At 48.2% G+C, this 19,184-nt stretch overlaps 1 protein-coding gene across 5 annotated transcripts in view; it reads left to right on the top strand.

Annotated features, from left to right (window-relative positions):
* NRXN3 (neurexin 3) overlaps positions 1 to 19,184 on the top strand; it is a 512,486-nt gene that overhangs the window by 466,524 nt on the left and 26,778 nt on the right. For all 5 annotated transcript variants that reach the window (XM_073587115.1, XM_073587106.1, XM_073587097.1 and 2 more), the window contains 4 exons: positions 278 to 459; positions 13,460 to 13,631; positions 16,836 to 16,913; positions 18,354 to 18,434. In XM_073587115.1, the coding sequence (XP_073443216.1) occupies positions 278 to 459; positions 13,460 to 13,631; positions 16,836 to 16,913; positions 18,354 to 18,434 (513 nt within the window). The remainder of the gene's footprint in view (positions 1 to 277; positions 460 to 13,459; positions 13,632 to 16,835; positions 16,914 to 18,353; positions 18,435 to 19,184) is intronic.

The raw sequence follows: 19,184 nt of genomic DNA, 5'->3' as shown, positions 1-19,184 counted from the left end.
CCATGTGTGCGTTTTTGTCTGACCCTAGAGTGATGCCTCACTCTCTACCATCCGCCGCCTCCTTCTGTGCGGGATCAGGTTGCACAGGGTGTGGTCTGTAGCTGTGAAGACACATTGGCCTGCGCAGGAGCTTTGTAGACAGAGGGTTCTAGTTGTGAGGTTTAGATACAGTGGAGATGGTGGTTGCCATCACCGTCTGCAGTAGGAGCATCAACGATTTGGCAAGCACAGCACAGACTTCTGCGGGTTTCTGATTCTGGGTTGTTTTGTTTTCCAGCTGGTGCCACGTATATATTTGGGAAGAGCGGAGGACTAATCCTATACACGTGGCCTCATAACGACCGGCCGAGCACCCGCACTGACCGCCTGGCCGTGGGCTTCAGTACGACCGTCAAGGACGGGATCCTGGTACGGATTGACAGCGCTGCCGGCCTGATGGACTTTCTACAGATGCACATAGTAAGTAAATCCTGGATAAACTCGGGGAGGGGACATTGTACCGATGTGGGGGGAACAGGCGCAGCCGAAGCTTCCTGAGGGGGAGTCCAAAAGTCCCAGAGGAGAGAAGGCATGAAATGTGACACATGTACTTGTGGACAAAAATGAACATGAGACCTATTGGTGCCGCCTGGGGGACTTCATACATCCCCCCCCCCCCCCTCCATCCACAGGACAAGACGCCCCCTTATTTTGTGTTTCCTACATGAACAATACATCAGTACGTTGTTTGCACTGTGCTCTGCGGATTGGACAAGTCTTAGTGAGAGAAGTTAAACCTCATCATCTTCTATCGCAGGCAGAAGCACAATGACCCTTATCAGAGAAGGCAGAATCTCTACAGCTCCCCACCCTGCGCCGATCACAGAGCATGCCCACAACACTTCAGTATATGTCACAGCTCACCTCCTACACCAATCAGAGCATTCCCACAACACTCCAGTATAGGTCAAAGCTCTCCTCCCCCTGCACCCATCACAGAGCATGCCCACAACATTCCAGTATATGTCACATATCACCTCCCCCTTCACCGATCACAGAGAATGCCCACAACACTCCAGTATATGTCACAGCTCACCTCCCCCTGCATCGATCATAGAGCATGCCCTTAACACTCCAGTATATGTGACAGCTCACCTCCCCCTTCACCGATCACAGGACATGCCCACAACACTCCAGTATATGTCATAGCTCACTTCGCCCTGCACCGATCACAGAGCATGCCCACAACACTCCAGTATGTCACATATCACGTCCCCCTTCACCGATCATAGAGCATGCCCTTGACACTCAAGTAAATGTGACAGCTCACCTCCCACTTCACCGTTCACATGACATTCCCACAACTCTCCAGTATATGTCATAACTCACCTCGCCCTGCATCGATCAGAGAGCATGCTCACAACACTCCAGTATGTGTCACAGCTCACCTCCTCCTGCACCCCGATCAAGGAGCATACCCACAACACTCTCCTAGTAATGTCACAGCCTACACCAGACTCCCAATAACCGTTCACAGACCCCAGCATGCCTATGATTTGCTGCCATAGTCCAATCCTGTCTTCCATTGTCTCTGGTCCCAGTGGCTGTAGTAAATTAAACAGAAGCTGAAGTGTGATGGATGCCCCAGTAACGCAGTGTAGAAAATCAAATGAAATCCGCCTTCAGGAAACACAAGATCAGGGTCCGGTTATAATCAGAGGGGTTGTCAGCACAGGCGACTGTTCATACCAAGCACTGGCGCTCTGGGCAGCATAGCTGCCAAACATTTATCTGCACCTCCCAACTGCTGGTTTCACTCTATGTCCTTCTTTGGTCCTGTGAACCCAGAGCTGTCAGTCAAAGAAGAGTGCGAAGACTGAAAGAAACCAAGCAGGTGGTGCCCCAAGCACCTGTACTTGGTGTGAACAGTCGCCTGTGCTGAAAGCTCCTTTAACCAAAAAAAAGCTTGTAGTTATTTGGTTGTCGGTGTCTCTATTGTAGCTGTGTATGTGCATGGTCCTCAGTGATCTAGACCCCCTGCCTCCTCTCTGTGCTGGTCCCTGATGTCACCGTACTCTGTCCTCCATGCTCTCATTCACACTGGAGCTGTGTGAAGCATCAGTCCCGGGGGGCTGTCACTCGGTGGGCAGACTTTCAGGGCATGTATGGCAGCAGACGTGACAGTGTAACAGATGTTACATTCATACCTGACACTCGGCAGCTAGCTCCCTCCGAGGAAGATTAATGGCTGCATCTCTGCTTGTCTCATCCATGACATTGGTGGCTCATGCGTGAGATGAAGCTGCTGACAGCCTGATTCCAGTCACACTCCAGGAAAGCTCCTTCACTACACACCGTCTCCAGTGACACCTGCCAGCCTCCGAGTGCTGTGGAGACCCCGGTGCCCACTCCGCCTGTCTGCGTGGAATAACAAACCCACTCTACCATGCACATTACTGCCAGGATGAAGACCGCTCTGCTGGCATCACAACAGACAAGCAGAGAAATGCACCTGCGCTGTGTGACCGCTGGCTAGACATGTATACCTCTCACACCAGACACTGCCCAACACCTTCACGCTCCTGAACCAAGGTTCCACCATGTCCGTAAAAGAGGTTGTAAGTAACGTTATTGGAAAGTGATAAACTGAGATCTTGCAGGTCTGGGGAATCCTCATCCTCGGAGATCTGGTTATGGAAAAGTCTATTAAAGATAGGTGTTGTGGCTTTGGGGGAGTAGAACGTGAGGTGGCTCTGGGGGAGTAGAATGTGAGGCAGCTCGGGGGGTATAATGTGAGGCGGCTCTGGGGGGGTAGAATGTGAGGTGGCTCTGGGGGGGTAGAATGTGAGGTGGCTCTGGGGGGGTAGAATGTGAGGCGGCTCTGGGGGGGTAGAATGTGAGGTGGCTCTGGCGGGGTAGAATGTGAGGCAGCTCTGGGGGGGTAGAATATGAGGCGGCTCTGGGGGGCTAGAATGTGAGGCGGCTCTGGGGGGGTAGAACGTGAGGCGGCTCTGGAGGAGTAGGCCTCTTTCACACATCTGTGTCTCTGGTACGTGTGGTGACAGTTTTCACACATACCGGAGACACTGACGCATGTAGACCCATTCAAATGAATGGGTCTGTGCACATGTCAGTGTGTTTCCACGGACCGTATGTCCGTGTGCAAAACATGCTGACATATCTGTTTTTTACTGTTAACACGGGCCGCAAAACGTCCTGCACACATGCACACAGAGAACACACATTGATGTCATCCGTGTGACATGCATCGGCACCAGGGAAGAAGCACTACATTAAGCGCTGTTCCCCCGCGGCAGGTGCTGAAGACGCTCTCATCATTCTCCCCTGCTCTGCCAGAGATCAGCGCGAGCAGGGGAGAATGATGACAGTTATATTAAAGTCAGAATGATGACAGCAGGTGAGGGCTTTTGGGACTATTATTCCCATCAACCTACACCTGCTGCCACTAAGAACAGTGACAGCAGGAGCGGATGATGAGGGTAAAGCTCACAGCCGGGGGCAGCAACCCTCAGCTGTCAGCTTCATCAAGGTTGGTTATCAAGAATAGAGGGGTCCTCACACTGATTTTTAATTATTTAAATAAATTTAAAAAACGGCATGCGGTCCCCCCTATTTTTGACAACCGGCCTTGTTAAAGCTCACAACTGGGGCTGGTATTCTCAGGCTGGTAAGGGGCCATTGATATAGGTCCCCCCAGCCTAAAAGCAGCAGCCCGCAGGGTGCCCAGAAAAGGCACATCTATTAGATGCGCCAATTCTGGCGTTTTGCCCAGCTCTTTCCATTTGCCCTGCAGCGGTGGCAATTGGGGTGATAGTTCGGGGGGTTGATGTCACCTTTGTATTGCCACGTGACGTCAAGCCCCGAGTTTAGTAATGAAGAGGCATCCATAAGACTCCCCCATTACTAACCCCATAGTCACACTGTAAGAAAACACAGACACCCAGAATAAAGTCCTTTTAATTGAAAAAAATGACACAGATTCCTTTAATAATCTCAATTAAACCATACTTACAACCTCGCCTAATTCCACCAAAGCCTTCGATCTCCTGTAATAAAAATAAAATAAAAAAAAAGCAATATACCATACCTGTCTGTCGTTCTGTCCCATGCTGTAATCCATGTCTGGGGGCTAAATAGTTTTTAGACCTGGACGGTGCCAAGATGCGACCGTCCAGGCTGAGAACCACTGGTGAATGAGATGCTGCGAGCGCAGCCTCATTGACTTCACTGAGGCTGCGTTCCCAGCTGTACTGAACTACAGTGACCTCAGGACCAAGGGAGAAAGTCAGTAATGAGGTCACCGCATTTCAAGCTCTGTGTCTTCACAGCAGATCACCGTGAAAAATTTGGTAGGCGGCTCTGGCGGAGTAGAGCAGGCAGGAGGCGGATCTGGTGGAGTAGAGCGAGAGGCGGCTCTAGCTAAGAGAAACACTGTGGGAAGTTGTTGGCAGGTGTGTTAACTGCTTCACAACAGTGTGCCGGCTCACAAGTCTCGGAAATCACAAGCTGCTGTCAGGGAGCTTCACCATCCACCCTAGAGTCCAGACCGGCTTCCAGAGATAGCTTTATATCTCGCAATGATTTCCTGACAATCATAATGTCAGGGCGGCAGGAACGGGATCCTAGCAGGATCAAGAAGTCTCCTTCTGCCTGAGGGCATCCGATCATTGGAGCCAAGTTGGAGAATTGTGCTGAAGTCCAGGGGATTATATTGAATAGAAGTAAATAACATTTTCTCTGAAAATTGTGTTTTTATATCCAGGTAGATAAATTATTGAACATTGCTCGTATAATATATCAGATAAGGCAGCCTTAGGGATGTGTAAAGTATAAGGGTAATTTATAGACCAACGTAACCAATAGAAAATTCCAAAGATCCTCCTTCAGAAAAACTGTATCGACTCGAGTGTACACACTAGAGAAAAATCATGCAGAAAAAACATGCAATGTTTCAGCCATGCAGGGCCTTTATCAAGTCATTAAAAAGGTGTACATGTTTTTCTGCCTTATTTTTCTCTTATTTTTTTTCCCCTTGGGTCAATGAAGTTTTAGTGATGGAGGATCTTCAGTGCCTTGGATTTTTGGAATTTACTTCGTCTTAACATCTTTGTGGAGGCTTGTACCAATTTAGCACGAATTGTGGAGTGGTGCACGGAATAAATCAGGGGGGCAGGATTGCTCTGGCGGATAGGGAGGTAGGATTGCTCTGGCGGATCGAGGGCAGGATTGCTTGGGTTGCCCGGGCTATGAGAGATACTGGACATCTTTTTCTGAACTCCATGGGCGCAGCCTCCAGCTGAGATGGGATTGTGCTGCTCCACGCTAATGTTCAGCCAGGCCGCAGCAGGTGTTATAATGGATGTAGAGGTCTACCTTGTAGTGTTCTGGATGTACAGTCCCTTTGATGAACATGTGTAGGTGCTGCTGTTGACCATGGCATTCGCACTATACGAGCTGCACCCAGAGTTTGGTATTGTTCCGTTGTGCAGTGCGTGCGCTACTGCAGTAATTTATGGATCATTATGCATTCTCTAATTATGAGCCTTCTGTGCTCTGTATGATTTCTACACCGAAAAGCATCTGTTTCAAGCCTGTGGGACACAGCAACCTTTCCAGCCCTACATTGCTCAGCTCTGGGGGACAGTCCCGCTATCCCTACAGACATGTTGAGATGGGGGGATCTGCTGTCGAGCCCCTAGAGTTGCTGCAGCCCTTGCTCGGAGCGATAGACTGATTCAGATAATGGTTTGGGGTTTTTCCTTTTTAATGTTCAGGTGACAACTTCTCTGTCCAGCATCCATCCCTTGAACAATGACGGCCGCCCCCCGGTTTGTAGCAACCAGCATTGTACGTGTCTAGTATCACACAGGCGTCCCGCCGCTCTTACCATGGCTGCTGCCGCGGGCCCCTGTAGGGTAATCACCGCTCCTGTACTTCTGGCTCTTTCCTTTTTGTTTGCTGGTGAGAGATTCAGCAGTTGGTTGATTAATAATTGATAGATAATAGATCCATGTTCGATGTCCACTCACTCGTCCTCCACCGACGCAGCCATCCTCTCTTTTGTCTGCTTCGTAGATTTTACCTGTCACTTTACATTGCTGCGAGCTGAAGGAATTAATGTGTTTTTCTGTCTGGTAATGAGTTTTTCACTAGACTTGCCTTCCAGCAACTCCCGGCTTGATTAATTTCTGGAATTCAGGAGAGGTCCATTGACCAAATATTTGCAAAGAATTGGCACAGTATTGCTCCATGTCCAATCCACCAAGAATATGCTGCACAGGCCATGTGGATGGTGCATTGTCCCGTGGGTACAGCCACCAGATGCAGTGATACTTGTTGCTGTATCTGTGTGACTGATGCTAATGTCCCTTCTGGGTGGTCTGCTGGCCATGTGGACTCACTATACTGATGGAGTTTAACTGTAGGTGTTGGTATTTTTGTCCAGATCTTATGTAATTTGTCAATGTAATTGAGGTAGTTTGTTGGTTTGGGCTGAGAGGGAGAAAATGGCAGGATAGAAGGGGAGTCTGGGGAGACTGTAAATCCACTACAGAAACGTTCAAGACTTGTGACGGAAAGACTATGGCATTCTAGTCCGGGGTGGTCTGTTTCCTTGTACCTGACAATGCTAGGATATTGTGCAGTTAATAAGTAGAGCTGTACACTTGTATCTCATGATGTCAATTCTGGGGGGTGCTTTATATTTTGAAGATCTTTGTGCACTGTCTCGTAATGAAAAGACCACAACATTATCACTATTCACTTATGTCCTGTACTTTTCAAACAGAAAAGGACAAGAGCGCCAGGTCAGTAGGTGTCAGCTGTTAAACGATCATCTGCTTAGCCTACTGGTGGTGTTATGGTTAAACCCATTTTGTGTAGTCCAGGACTTGGTACAACTTGTAATCTCCAATCACACCCCCGCTTTCCCTGCAGAGGGCCTGAAAGGGTGTAATTTGCTTGAGCAGAACATGCCAATCCTTAAGTAGTGAGGCAAAGACCAGCCATGGCTGCAAGTGGTTGCGCTTTGCAATCAGCAACAGATTGTTTAACTGGAAGCAGAGAAGTCACACAATATAGGGATCTGTCTGTCAGCAAGTATAGAGTCTTCATACAAGAATGGGTGCAGAAACGGGTCACCTTCCCCTTGTATGTAACTGCATTGAGAACATTGTAGAGGATAATAAGAGTTTACATTAGTATTAAAATATCATAGAATATGTTCTTACACAATATCTCCAGGACCTCCTGTAAACAACCCCTTCTTCTTCTTCTTCTCCAGGACCTCCTGTAGACAACTTCTTCTTTTTCTTCTTCCTCCTCTTCTTTTTCTTCTTCCTCCTCTTCTTTTTCTTCTTCCTCTTCTCCTTTTTCTTCTTCCTCTTCTCCTTTTTCTTCTTTTTCTTCTTCCTCTTCTCCTCCTCTTCTTTTTCTTCTTCCTCTTCTCCTCCTCTTCTTTTTCTTCTTCCTCTTCTCCTCCTCTTCTTTTTCTTCTTCCTCTTCTCCTCCTCTTCTTTTTCTTCTTCCTCTTCACCTCCTCTTCCTCTTCTCCTCTTCCTCTTCTCCTCTTCCTCTCCTCCTCCTCTTCTCCTCCTCTTCTTTTTCTTCTTCCTCCTCTTCTCCTCCTCCTCCTCCTCCTCCTCCTCCTCCTCCTCCTCCTCCTCCTCTCCTCCTCCTCCTCTTCTCCTCCTCCTCTTCTCCTCCTCCTCCTCCTCCTCCTCCTCCTCCTCTTCTCCTCCTCCTCCTCTCCTCCTCTCCTCCTCTCCTCCTCTCCTCCTCTCCTCCTCCTCCTCCTCCTCCTCTCCTCCTCCTCCTCTTCTCCTCCTCCTCTCCTCCTCCTCCTCTTCTCCTCCTCCTCTTCTCCTCCTCCTCTTCTCCTCCTCCTCTTCTCCTCCTCCTCTTCTCCTCCTCCTCTTCTCCTCCTCTTCTCCTCCTCCTCTTCTCCTCCTCTTCTCCTCCTCCTCTTCTCCTCCTCCTCTTCTCCTCCTCTTCTTTTTCTTCTCCTCCTCCTCTTCTCCTCCTCTCCTCCTCCTCTCCTCCTCCTCTTCTTTTTCTTCTTCCTCTTCTTCTTCTTCTCCTCCTCCTCCTCCTCCTCCTCCTCCTCCTCCTCCTCTTCCTCTTCTCCTCCTCCTCTCCTCCTCCTCTTCTTCTCCTCCTCCTCTCCTCCTCCTCCTCTCCTCCTCCTCTTCTTCTCCTCCTCCTCCTCCTCTCCTCCTCCTCTTCTTCTCCTCCTCCTCTTCTCCTCCTCCTCTTCTTCTCCTCCTCCTCTTCTTCTCCTCCTCCTCTTCTCCTCCTCCTCTTCTCCTCCTCCTCTTCTCCTCCTCTTCTCCTCCTCCTCCTCTCCTCCTCCTCTTCTTTTTCTTCTCCTCCTCCTCTCCTCCTCCTCTTCTTTTTCTTCTCCTCCTCCTCTTCTCCTCCTCTTCTTTTTCTTCTTCCTCTTCTCCTCCTCTTCTTTTTCTTCTTCCTCTTCTCCTCCTCTTCTTTTTCTTCCTCTTCTTATTGCCAGGCCACTGACAGTAAAGCAGAGTTGTCTTGGTCTCTCCTCATGGTGTGTTACCGGTTTTTACGAGGTTCCTTCTATTGACCTTCGGTTACATCATTGGTCCTTGCATTCATCTTTTGCTTATTCTGTTCCTGCATCTTCCCACATTCGATGTCTCTTTTTCTGTCTGAGTTTTTTCTGCCTCACTTTGCCCTGAGCTGATAATTGAATTGAAGCCGTTCTGATCCAGATTCTCTCTGAACGGTATTTCCATTAAACATAGAGCTCTTTGAATTGGTGTGTGCCTGGATGACCCCCTGTGCCACCCTGACTCCTCGGCCCTCTAGGATAATTGGCATCTAGACAGCAGCTCCATCCCGGCTCAGACGTGGCTCGCATGCCCCCGCTTCACTTCAAAGAATCACATAGTGTGGAACAGACTAAAATTGATTTTCACAGGAGCTGGAGAAAAGAAGGCTCGTCTGGGGGCATTTCTGTGTACTAGTGGGATACTTTGCTGAGAGATATGTGTAAGGTATTTGTTTCCTTACAGTCCAGACATCCCGGCTAACTTGGCAGTGTGGGCAGTAACATGGCAGCATGTGATGTATGGCACCACGGAGATCTGCTGTCTGTGTCCTTTCATTGCTGCGTAGGTTAAGATACATTCTGGTTATGATCAAGGAATGAACTAGAATTGTTCTGTGCTTATATATAATGTGAATCCTTCTCCAGAAAGCCCAAGCTTCACATCGACACAAGCCACAGAAACCCTGGCACCGAGCCTTATATGTCAGCACGCAGCTTTTTCTTATAGGAGGACGATTGCCGGCCTCTGAGGTTTGCTGGCCTTCTGAGTTTTGCCGGCCCTGCCTTTCTGCGAGTCTGCAGTCCAACACTGAGCAATTCTTGCTGCTAACACTTTAATAGAATGTGATATTAACCCAGGAATCCACTAACAATTGTCCATAAGTTCTGCTGTCCGCTCGCCCTCTCGTCCATGCGGAATATACTCTGAAGTAGGTCTCTGCAATGAATGCTCATCTGATTCATGGAGCTCAGCCCCGGCAGTGATGATACAGCACAAGGTCGGCTGACAGATGAGCCTAAAATAGACGTGTGCCTTGTGGAGGATGTGAGGCTGCCGCCGGCTCCACCATGGGGAGACCTGGAAACCTAGTGAATAATTAATGCTGGCGAGATGGGGCAGATGGGGGTGACACCGGTTCTGCTCCATAACCGTCACAACCGTTCTGCAGTAATGTGATGTGGATGCAGAGTCTCCATCTGTCATTTCCACATGTGATTAAGAGCTGAGAGGCTGTAATGACTGATGTCCCTGTACACACCAGAAACTGGGGACGCATCCTTTACCTGCTGTTCATAGGAAAAGCCTGACAGTCGGCGGGATGGTGGTCTGCCCCAGGTTGTTTCTTTGGTTATATATAAGCTTCTCAATTCATTGGGTCCAATTTTATTGCAATTCTGCCTGATTTTTTTCATCTTTTTTGTCGTGTTTTTTTTTTTTTCCATATTTAACTCTCAATTTGTCTCCAGATGCTGTAGTCTGATTCATCAATTTGTCACAAATGTCCTGGAGTGATTTTATATGCACCTGACATGGTGATGCAATTTTTGCAACATTTTAGCAGAACATAAGAAATAATGCACTGAAAAGTCGCAAAAATATAGAACAATTTTTTTATTTTTCACAACATTCATGAACAGTGTGCGCTGTTTTGATGAATTCGGCACCAGAAACATCAGTAAATGCTATACTACAAAAAAAAGAAGTGACTTTAAAAATCTCACTAATGATGAATCAGGTCTTGAGCATAAAACATTCTTTTCTGGCGCTTTGCTTCCCTCCACGTTCAGCTCTGATGTTGTCTGCGGTCATATATCAGTGGTGAGGAGTTCAGAAAGTAACGGGTATGCAAACTCCCCGTCAGACGGTCACATCAGACAATAGACTGTGCAACTCAGCGGTTGTTCATAGAAAACTGTGCAAAAGTTTTCATGTAAACCAATTGTAAAAAAAAAAAAATATGTTGTTCTCCCCATTTACATGTACTATAACGAAAAAAAGTCCTCAAAGGTGAACAACCCCTTTTCCAAAATTAATGAAATTTGTATTCCTTTCCATACAGTAGCTCGTCTTTTGAAGCAACTGCCGTTCATGTGAACACGACCTGAACGGCCATTGTCACTTCACTGTGAATCCTCGGGGTCCGGCAGAGCATCAGAAGAGAGGGTTTCTTGCTGAAGGTGTAACTTTCTAACTAGTCCTTTCTGTCCAACTTTCACGATTGTGAAGACCGCCACACACATTCTCTCCTGACTCTCCCCCATAGATGATGTTGGGGAGTGAAGGATTGTCCCTAGAGAGAAATCTCTGAATCCAGCACCAGCTCTCACCTAGAGAACCTATCTGTGTATGGAGCAGTCAGAAGGGGGCTCACCGAATGTGTGGGGGCTGAATTTGGGGTTTCTGTTCCAGGGAGCGATCCTTTGTTACTGTAGATTTCTACATCTGTAGAGGTGGAGTACTGTGCAGAGGGCACCGGGGTGAGGGAGTGGCCGCTCCCAGGGACGACGCTAACTAATATTTCTGCCACTATTGATAAGAAAAACAAGAAATGAGAGTTGTTGTGTATAAGCCCATGGCGTCCGGGACTCATCCAGTCATCCCCTGTCAATACTACACGGGGCCATTCATCAAGCTGTTGCAGAGACAGGAGAGGATTGATCACCCCGCTGCGACTATTGATTTGTGGGTCCATCTCTAAGACTATGGCTGCCCATATGTCTGCGCATGGGACCGAGCAGTGACCTGTTCAGTCCTCATATCATCTGTCCATGTCTCTCTGCTGAGATGTCCCTGTGACGACGCTCCAGGGGTCTCTATTCGGGCGCAAAGACTTCTCGTGCTGCAGACAAGGTAGAAATTGAAATTGATTAATCCAAAAGTGCCTAATTACAGACAGATTCATCATGATCTTGTGACGAGCTGTTGTTAATGACTGAGCCATCGGTGATGAGCCGCGAGCGGCACTGTGGTCCTGCCAGTGCTATGTGTTTAATGAGAAATGGATTAGTGCCAGACACGATGCGGACTGGTGGAGACGCTGCACAAGCCTTGTGTTGGGGGGACAGGTCGGAGCAGCGCTCCCCTTTAATGAGAGCTCTTTATAAGCCTAGGAAGAGCTCGATGGCCTCCATCATCAGCGGAGCTCCGGAAACCATCTATGGAGAGCATGCAGCCAAACCTGGGACTGGCCACAGATCAGTCACCAGAAGACCATGTCGCCAAGACAGTTTAATGACTTGTTTACTTGGTAAAATCAACATTTTATACTTAATTGTTAGTGAAGATAATGCAAATGTGATTGTCGGGCCGTCTCCTTATTGTCAGGTCCAGAGAGGATCAGACTGTGTGACATCCAATATGACTGCCAATTCTGTTTGTCAACTTTTGGAAAATAATGATTTATGGGTAACGGTAAAGCTCTGATCTCGACTTTTGCCCTACCACCAGCTGAGCCCATATGTGTGGGCCTGGGGAGCTGACTGTGTGTTGACCCCCGGTATTCTATCAGCCACAACACATACTCTGGTGATCCGGATGTTATCGGCTCCGTCGCTTCCACTACCACGTCGCCTCTCCTCACTACATCTCAGCTTATGACCCCAATGACTCGTGTCCTCGGCTTTTCTGGTTCCTCTGTTCCAGCTCCAGAGAGCAAATTGATGGAAGAAAGCATTAAAAGCTTCTTGCAAGATGCATTCTCCTGATGTTCAGAGCGTGAGTGGCTCGATGGGCTCTGATCTCAAGATGGACAAATTTCACATAATCACACATAATCCTTTTCTAGGTCAGAGGAATATTTCCCTGCTCTTTCATGCACCGTGGCAGAGGTTACAGGTGCAGGTCTTCTCCTGAAATATGACGTTCCCTCATCTGTGCTTTCTCTCCTATGGCCTCGTTTTTTACCTTACAACATAGGCTACAAGCCAAGAATCTGCAGAGCAGCTGCTGCTTATGTTTTACCAGGACTGACCCCCAGATATACACAGACCCCTTGTTCCTCGGACAGACTAGGGCGGGCCGGGCAGTGCTTAGCGCGCTGTCACAATCCTGCATCCCCACATCCGAAAGCAACGTTCTGCCGCCAACTTATAATTTGCTGCGATGGCTTCTCCTCTGTATGAACAGTGCTCTACTGCAGCTTGTGAAAACTCCAACAGTACCCATCTCCTGCCATCCTGAGGGTCTCTAAGTGAATTATTAGGGGAATGTAAGGTGATCTTACTGAGGTGGGAGGGATATGCAGCTGCAGCACTGGGACATTACAGGAGAGACACACAATATAAGGACGTGAAGCTGCACCATTTCTGCTGATTGGCATTGCATGGCTTCATTATCTTTTTAGTCTCTCTTTTCTTTTGTTCAGGAGATCTTCCTTTTCTGTGATTTTATAGTGTTCTTTGCTTGTTTGCGACGAATCACAAAAGTCCCCTGAATCTGATCTGCCAATGTTCCTGGATTGGTCCCGGAACAGCAATAACGAGCGCTGCAGTCGAGGATGAAACTGCAGCTTTTCTTCTCAATTGTCATGAAAGTAAAAGCTTGAACACATTGTGAGACTGGTCCTCATTTGAGGGGCACATAATCCTTAATGGGGTCTGTCAACAGAGAATGACTGGTCAAACCAAGCACAGGTGCTCGGTGCACCCTAAAAAGTTTGGCTGTGCCACATGTGCACCGAGAGCCTGTGCTTAGTTTGGACAGTCGTTCTTCCTTTAACCACAGTGATTGTTGAATTGGTGACATTAAATGGCTGTATACGGGGACATTGACAGACTGGACAGATGGTTGTATCACCTGCAACCGCCATAAATTCAGACACCGGTGGGGAGGACAGAAATGTCTGTCGTGTGCATTTGTTTCTGATCTTTTCTTTCTTTTCCCTACAGGAGCAGGGGAAGGTTGGGGTCACCTTTAACATTGGGTTAATGGATATCTCCATACGTGAAGACAGTACCCCAGTGAATGACGGCAAATACCATGTGGTGAAATACACACGGAACGGAGGGAACGCAACTCTACAAGTGGATAACTGGCCTGTGAATGAATATTACCCTGGAGGTATCCGCACCGCACACACTAGATATACATGAGCCGGAGAGCTGATGCTTTATAATGAAAGGATTATCAGCTCTGTAAAGGTTTTATCTCTCTACGGTGTGGCTGGTGAATTATTAGGGGTCTTATTGGGGAATGATGTTCTGGGTGAGGACCTGGAGTTGCAAGATATTGGATAGAAAATGGAAATAAGGACAGAGATGACTTCCCGGGACTCAACCTCTTTATTTAATGGGCTAGGGATCTTCTTAAGGGGTCGTCAGACTACTGACCAATTCGGCCCCCAAAACCGATAAGTAAGAATAGTCATGGGTGCTTCGGAGCCAACTCCCCTCCGTTCCCTGCCTTGTTCACAGGATGGCAGCCCATCTACAACAAGTGCACGCTGCAGCTAATCAAGATCGCTGACTGGCTGCAGTGGTCAAATGTTGTAAGCAGGACATCCTCAGCAAGGACTGCAGGGGGCCGGGGTGACAGTGCCAGAGCAACAGGGACTTCACCAGCTCTGTACTGCCTGCCTATCGTCCTGAGAAGTTAGGGCAGTATTCTAGTGCTGGGACACAATCCGTAAATCTATTTGACTTCTCTTAGAGTTTCAGACAAGGCCCAAAAAAAGTGCAGATGCAGAGCTGGAAGCGCAGAACTGGATGGGATTAGTGCTGGCCCGGTGAACCTCCATGGAGAGATTGTGGCGGGTCTGGTATGTTTCCAGCCTGGTAGATGGCACCTGGTAGATCAGGTCCTTTTTTGAACATTGTCAGATAACATCTGTCTCGTACTGTATGAAGATTTACACTGCACTGATATCGGCAGTGAGTGTTCATGGGACCGCTCCTTGCATGATAAGAATGCAGTCTAAGTGCCAAACTTTTTGCTTTTTTGTTGGGTGAAATAATCTATTGGTTTACAGAAAAGATCATCATTCTTGGCAGCGCATCATCCTGTATAAATAGGAGCTGTGCTGCTGAGGACAATGGCAACATGTGCGTTGAAAGATCTGTTACAGATCGCTCCGTGCACATCTGATGTGGGATCGGTTTATGGCCATTTAACTGCGCATCTTGCAAACTGATGACGTCGGGAGATGGCTTCGGGAGAGGGTGTCTGGGGAGGGCATCAGGGATGGCGTTGGGAGAGGGCATCGAAGGATGGCGTCCGGAGAGAGCGTTGGGAGAGATTGTTGGGGAATGGCGTTGACAGAGGGCATCGGGAGATGGCTTTGGGAGATGTCCCGGGTCTCTAATCTGACACAGAATACAGTTAGCTTTGTAAAGGTAGACTGTAATCCTCCCAATAATCCTGAGATTAAAGGGAATCTGTCACCCCTTTTTTGAGATATCATATAATGATATCATTCAATTGTGTGTCACATAAGGATTCTCTTAGTACTTTTGCTTCCCTCTGACCCCGCACCTTTCATGCATAAAAACCTTTTCTATATCGGTTCAGATGAATGCAAACTGCCACGGTCCGGTCCGCTGGGCGGGGCTTATTCAACTGCTCCCCCTCCCTGTCTTGCTCTACGCATTTCTTCTTGTGTAGAGCAAGACAGGGAGGGGGGGGAGCAGATGAATAAGCCCCGCCCAGCGGACCGGACAGCGGCAGTTTACATACATCTGAACCGATATAAAAAAGGTATTTATGCATGAAAGGTGCGGGGTCAGGGGGAAGCAAAAGTACTAAGAGAATCCTTATGTGACACACAATTGAATGATATCATTATATGATATCTCAAAAAAGGGGTGACAGATTCCCTTTAAATGCTGCCAGCTCGAGAGCGGGAAGAACGCACTTCTGTGTTCTTTAGAAAACCGTATCTACGAGGACCGGTTATGTGATGAGTATGTAGGCTATATGCAGGGTCTGGCTCCTGCAATGTTTTTACGTCCCATCCACATTGTCAGTCTGGTTTCTGTTTCCTTCTTTAATCTGATGTCTAAGATCTTGGTTGCATTTGGCAGTCAAGCATTGTCCTGGGGAAGTCGCAGTGGGTTATAAACCTTCTATCTGGATTTCGGGTATGTTCACACCTGCCGGTTGTGTCATAAGAGCAGCACGGGCAGGAGACGCAGACTGTTTAGCATGACGAGCACAGGAAATGCATTTTTAAGCTGAAAAAAAAAGTAATTAAAGGGAAAACCTCCTGTATATTTACTGTGGGTTTTAGTTCACATAGCAAGTCCTATAGAGAAGTACGGCCCTTTTGTGTCCCAGGTCTCCTTCCTTCTCCATCAGTAACATGGGTCCGTTTTTAAAAGCTGCAGCCGGACATCAGAAAGTGAGGCTGCCCCCCGGTATTCTGGGGGAATGGAGCATGCACAAGGTGTATCCCTTTGTCCAAGACTCCGACTGCTCTTCAGGTGGACCAACCCCGATGTTCCTGGCTTATAAACGTGCTGACGCCCAAGTTGACCTGCAGGCGCTTGCTGTTGCTGTTGCACAGAGACCTATAAACACCTTGTTCTTTCTCCGCATACATTCACTCTCGCAGCAGACGATTAGATCAGGATGCAGACACTTTACTTTGTCTCACAGAGGCTTCTCTTACAATAACCCGGGGCTTTTAGCTACTTGTCTTGTAAGTGACTTTGACAGTGAGTTGCATCCATCTGTCACAGCATCGGTTTGCAGAAAGTCCTATGGGATTGAGGCAGCAGTCCAGCTCCTCCGCCGTTCCTCCAGCTGCTAGCAGAAATGATCCTTGTCTTCTAGTGTGGAGAAGGTGACCGTAGGGACCCCGAAGACTTCAGCTCCGGCCGTGGGACTTAGCAGCTTGTTGAGACTAGTTCACGGCACATATAGCATGTTCCTCGCTTTCTGCTCTGCGGCTGGAGACCGGATCGGGGGATTTAGGGTTTCTCTTCCTTCCTGTAACAGAGTGTTGGTGGGAATAATCTTGCAGTTTGATTTTAGCTTCTTTTGTGGATTTTCAATTGGAGCAGATTAAACCTAATTGTAAGATGATCTAGGAGTTAAGTTTGTGGGCGTATGTGTCTGCGCTGGGGCGGCAGCAGCAGCCGTCGTGCGGGCCAACGGTGATTGCACATGTGACACGTCAATGATGTCACACATGGTAGAAGTGGCGCTGAATGGAAAGGTTTAGTTGTGATGTGACGAGCCTGACCTCTGATGCCAAAGCTCTTCAAGTATTGTACACCACATGCCACCAATGCTAACCCCTAATAACACTGTCTTTTAAACCTTAAGGCAATACCGAGCTGCACCAAAAACCGAAGCTGTCCTATAAGTTGCCTCGGAACCCAGACGACGGCCAGCAAGATAAAGGTAACTACATAGGTGTGACCCTGCATGACCCCGTGCTGCATGCTGATGTGCAATGGCGGGCACGCTTTGCTCTACGGCTCGGATACATTACTGGGGCTGTGTTCGGAGGGTTCATACATGTATCCTCTGTGATGCCATGCAGTATAATCCTACGCCTATGGGGTATAATGTAGAGATCCGCTGTTATATGGTGCAATGAAGAAGACAAGATCTCGGGGAGACCCCATCAGCCTGAATCTCCCTTTCAAACTGATCTGAGCTGATGGCGATGGGTGGACTCCTGCATGTCTCTGCTGCCATCCATTTCCATTGATCTGCTGCTGTTTTCTGGTGGTTGATGCATGAGATCTCTGAGTACTGGATCATTCATCACCTGCTCCTTCCTAATAATGTAAGGGAATATTTTCTGAAAAGACAGTAGTAAGAGGCGTTGTGTGATCTTGTCCCACATTGTCCTTTGTCTCTAGGTAGGTTCACAATCCTGAATGACAGGGCAGCCGGACGTCAGTGAGGGTCAGGACCAGGGTCATCTGAGGATACATTTTATAGGGTGGACCTGATATAAAGCTGCACTATCCCTGTACTTGTCCAGTCAGGGTAGTGACCTGTAACCCAGGACTTCTGACGCCTTTTTTTCCTGTCTTTCCAACCCATGAGCTTGCAGAGGATATTGCATGAGCTTGCAGAGGAGAGACCTGGCTCTGACTTTACCTTTTCCTCAGAGTCACAGTTTACTGCTAATTCTTTAATCCAGGTCATAAAATGATGGATGGAAAAATAGTCCATAATAGTAAGATAGTGGGAATTGTGACACTGAGCGTGTGACGTTAAAGCCGGTTCTTGCCCAGTCTCCCATCACACCACCCGCTCTCCACCCCTGAAGAAGCTCATTGCCTGATGTCACCCACTATCCACATGTAAGTCGTTGTCCTCCTCCCACTTATGGGTAGAAATGGCTGGCAGTGGATGTGTCCTGTGGTGTGTGGAGGTCCTGCCACCATTCGAGCAGGCTATATCTGAGGCCTTTCTATTTTTCTACTCTGAAGCCGCTATTTTTCTTCATTCTCTCCACGCCTGGTCTGTAATTGACCTTTATCTGTAGAAAAGACATGAATGTTCGAAAATCCAGCTGTGAAACTGATTAAAGGCGTGATGGTATGTGGCTCACCAAGTGTGGCGTCCCCACTGTCCTCAGCCATGGCGGCTCCTGTGTCCGGAGATCACGATCTAGCACTCCACATCTGGCATACAGGATGGCAGTACTCCCATCGTACTGCATTCCCAGCAGCATTTGCTGACCGATCCTCTGCATTGCTCCTGTTCTTGCTCGTGGTAGGAGGATGGCTGATATTTTTTCATATTTTGCTGAGGTTTCGCTGGAAACTGCCGGCAGATTTTTTTTTTTTTTTTATTATCCAAATCGGGGTCCCTGTTTTTCAGGGCTCAGTATCTCAGGAATGGAAGATGGCACAAGACTTCTGAATCCTGAGTTCAAGAGAGTGGGAACTGGCGTTGCAAAAGGTACCAATAACCTTCTCTGTCCTTAGGGTGAAAAGTGTCCGGAGATCCCTAGGAGGCTGCAGGATTATCTGCTATGACCTATGCACCACAGCAGATGCAGTTCTGTGGGACGTCCCACCAATGGTTGATAAATGCACTTAGAAAGCAGCATGTTGTGCTCAGTGTGAACGCGCCTCTGAGGGTTGGTGTACAGTAAAGCTGTAGGATTCCCTACGTCCAGCAGGCAGCGCTCAGTATGATGATCTGCCTGCTCCAATGCCTTTTTCTGCTGTCATTCTATCCCATTATACTTTGACGCTTCCTTTACTTTTCTAGTTCTTTCCACACCGCCAAAATGCTTAACATTAACAGTAGGAAGGGGAAGGCAAGAAATGAGAACCAAGCGTCAGTGTGTGGAGGAGCCGGGACACGAGGTCAATGGGAGCTATTGATTGGTGTCTGTGTGTTAATGAATCCCAGCCGCCTCTATCAGAGCTATAGACCCAGGGACAGAGGAAATGGCTGCAGACTCTGCACACAATCGGGGGCACTAAGGCCACTCTCATAGTTAGGGGGCTCGATAATTCAGCTGACTGCCGCCATGTCCGTCTTTCCAATGAAGTATCTGGATATTTGTCAGTGACATGCGGCCTCCGCGCTCAGGTTCGGCCTCTGACTTATAGCTTGAATTGCAAAATTCCTTCTGTCCGACACCAGCGCAAAAGTTGCCAGAGAGACGTGGAGGGGACGTGTAGACGCCTGTGCCAGTCG

This window comes from Dendrobates tinctorius, unplaced genomic scaffold (genome assembly GCF_039654945.1).
Source record: "Dendrobates tinctorius isolate UK_male_01 unplaced genomic scaffold, ASM3965494v1 ptg000010l, whole genome shotgun sequence".
Classification (NCBI taxonomy): domain Eukaryota; kingdom Metazoa; phylum Chordata; class Amphibia; order Anura; family Dendrobatidae; genus Dendrobates; species Dendrobates tinctorius.
This window is presented reverse-complemented; position numbering and strand designations above follow the sequence as displayed.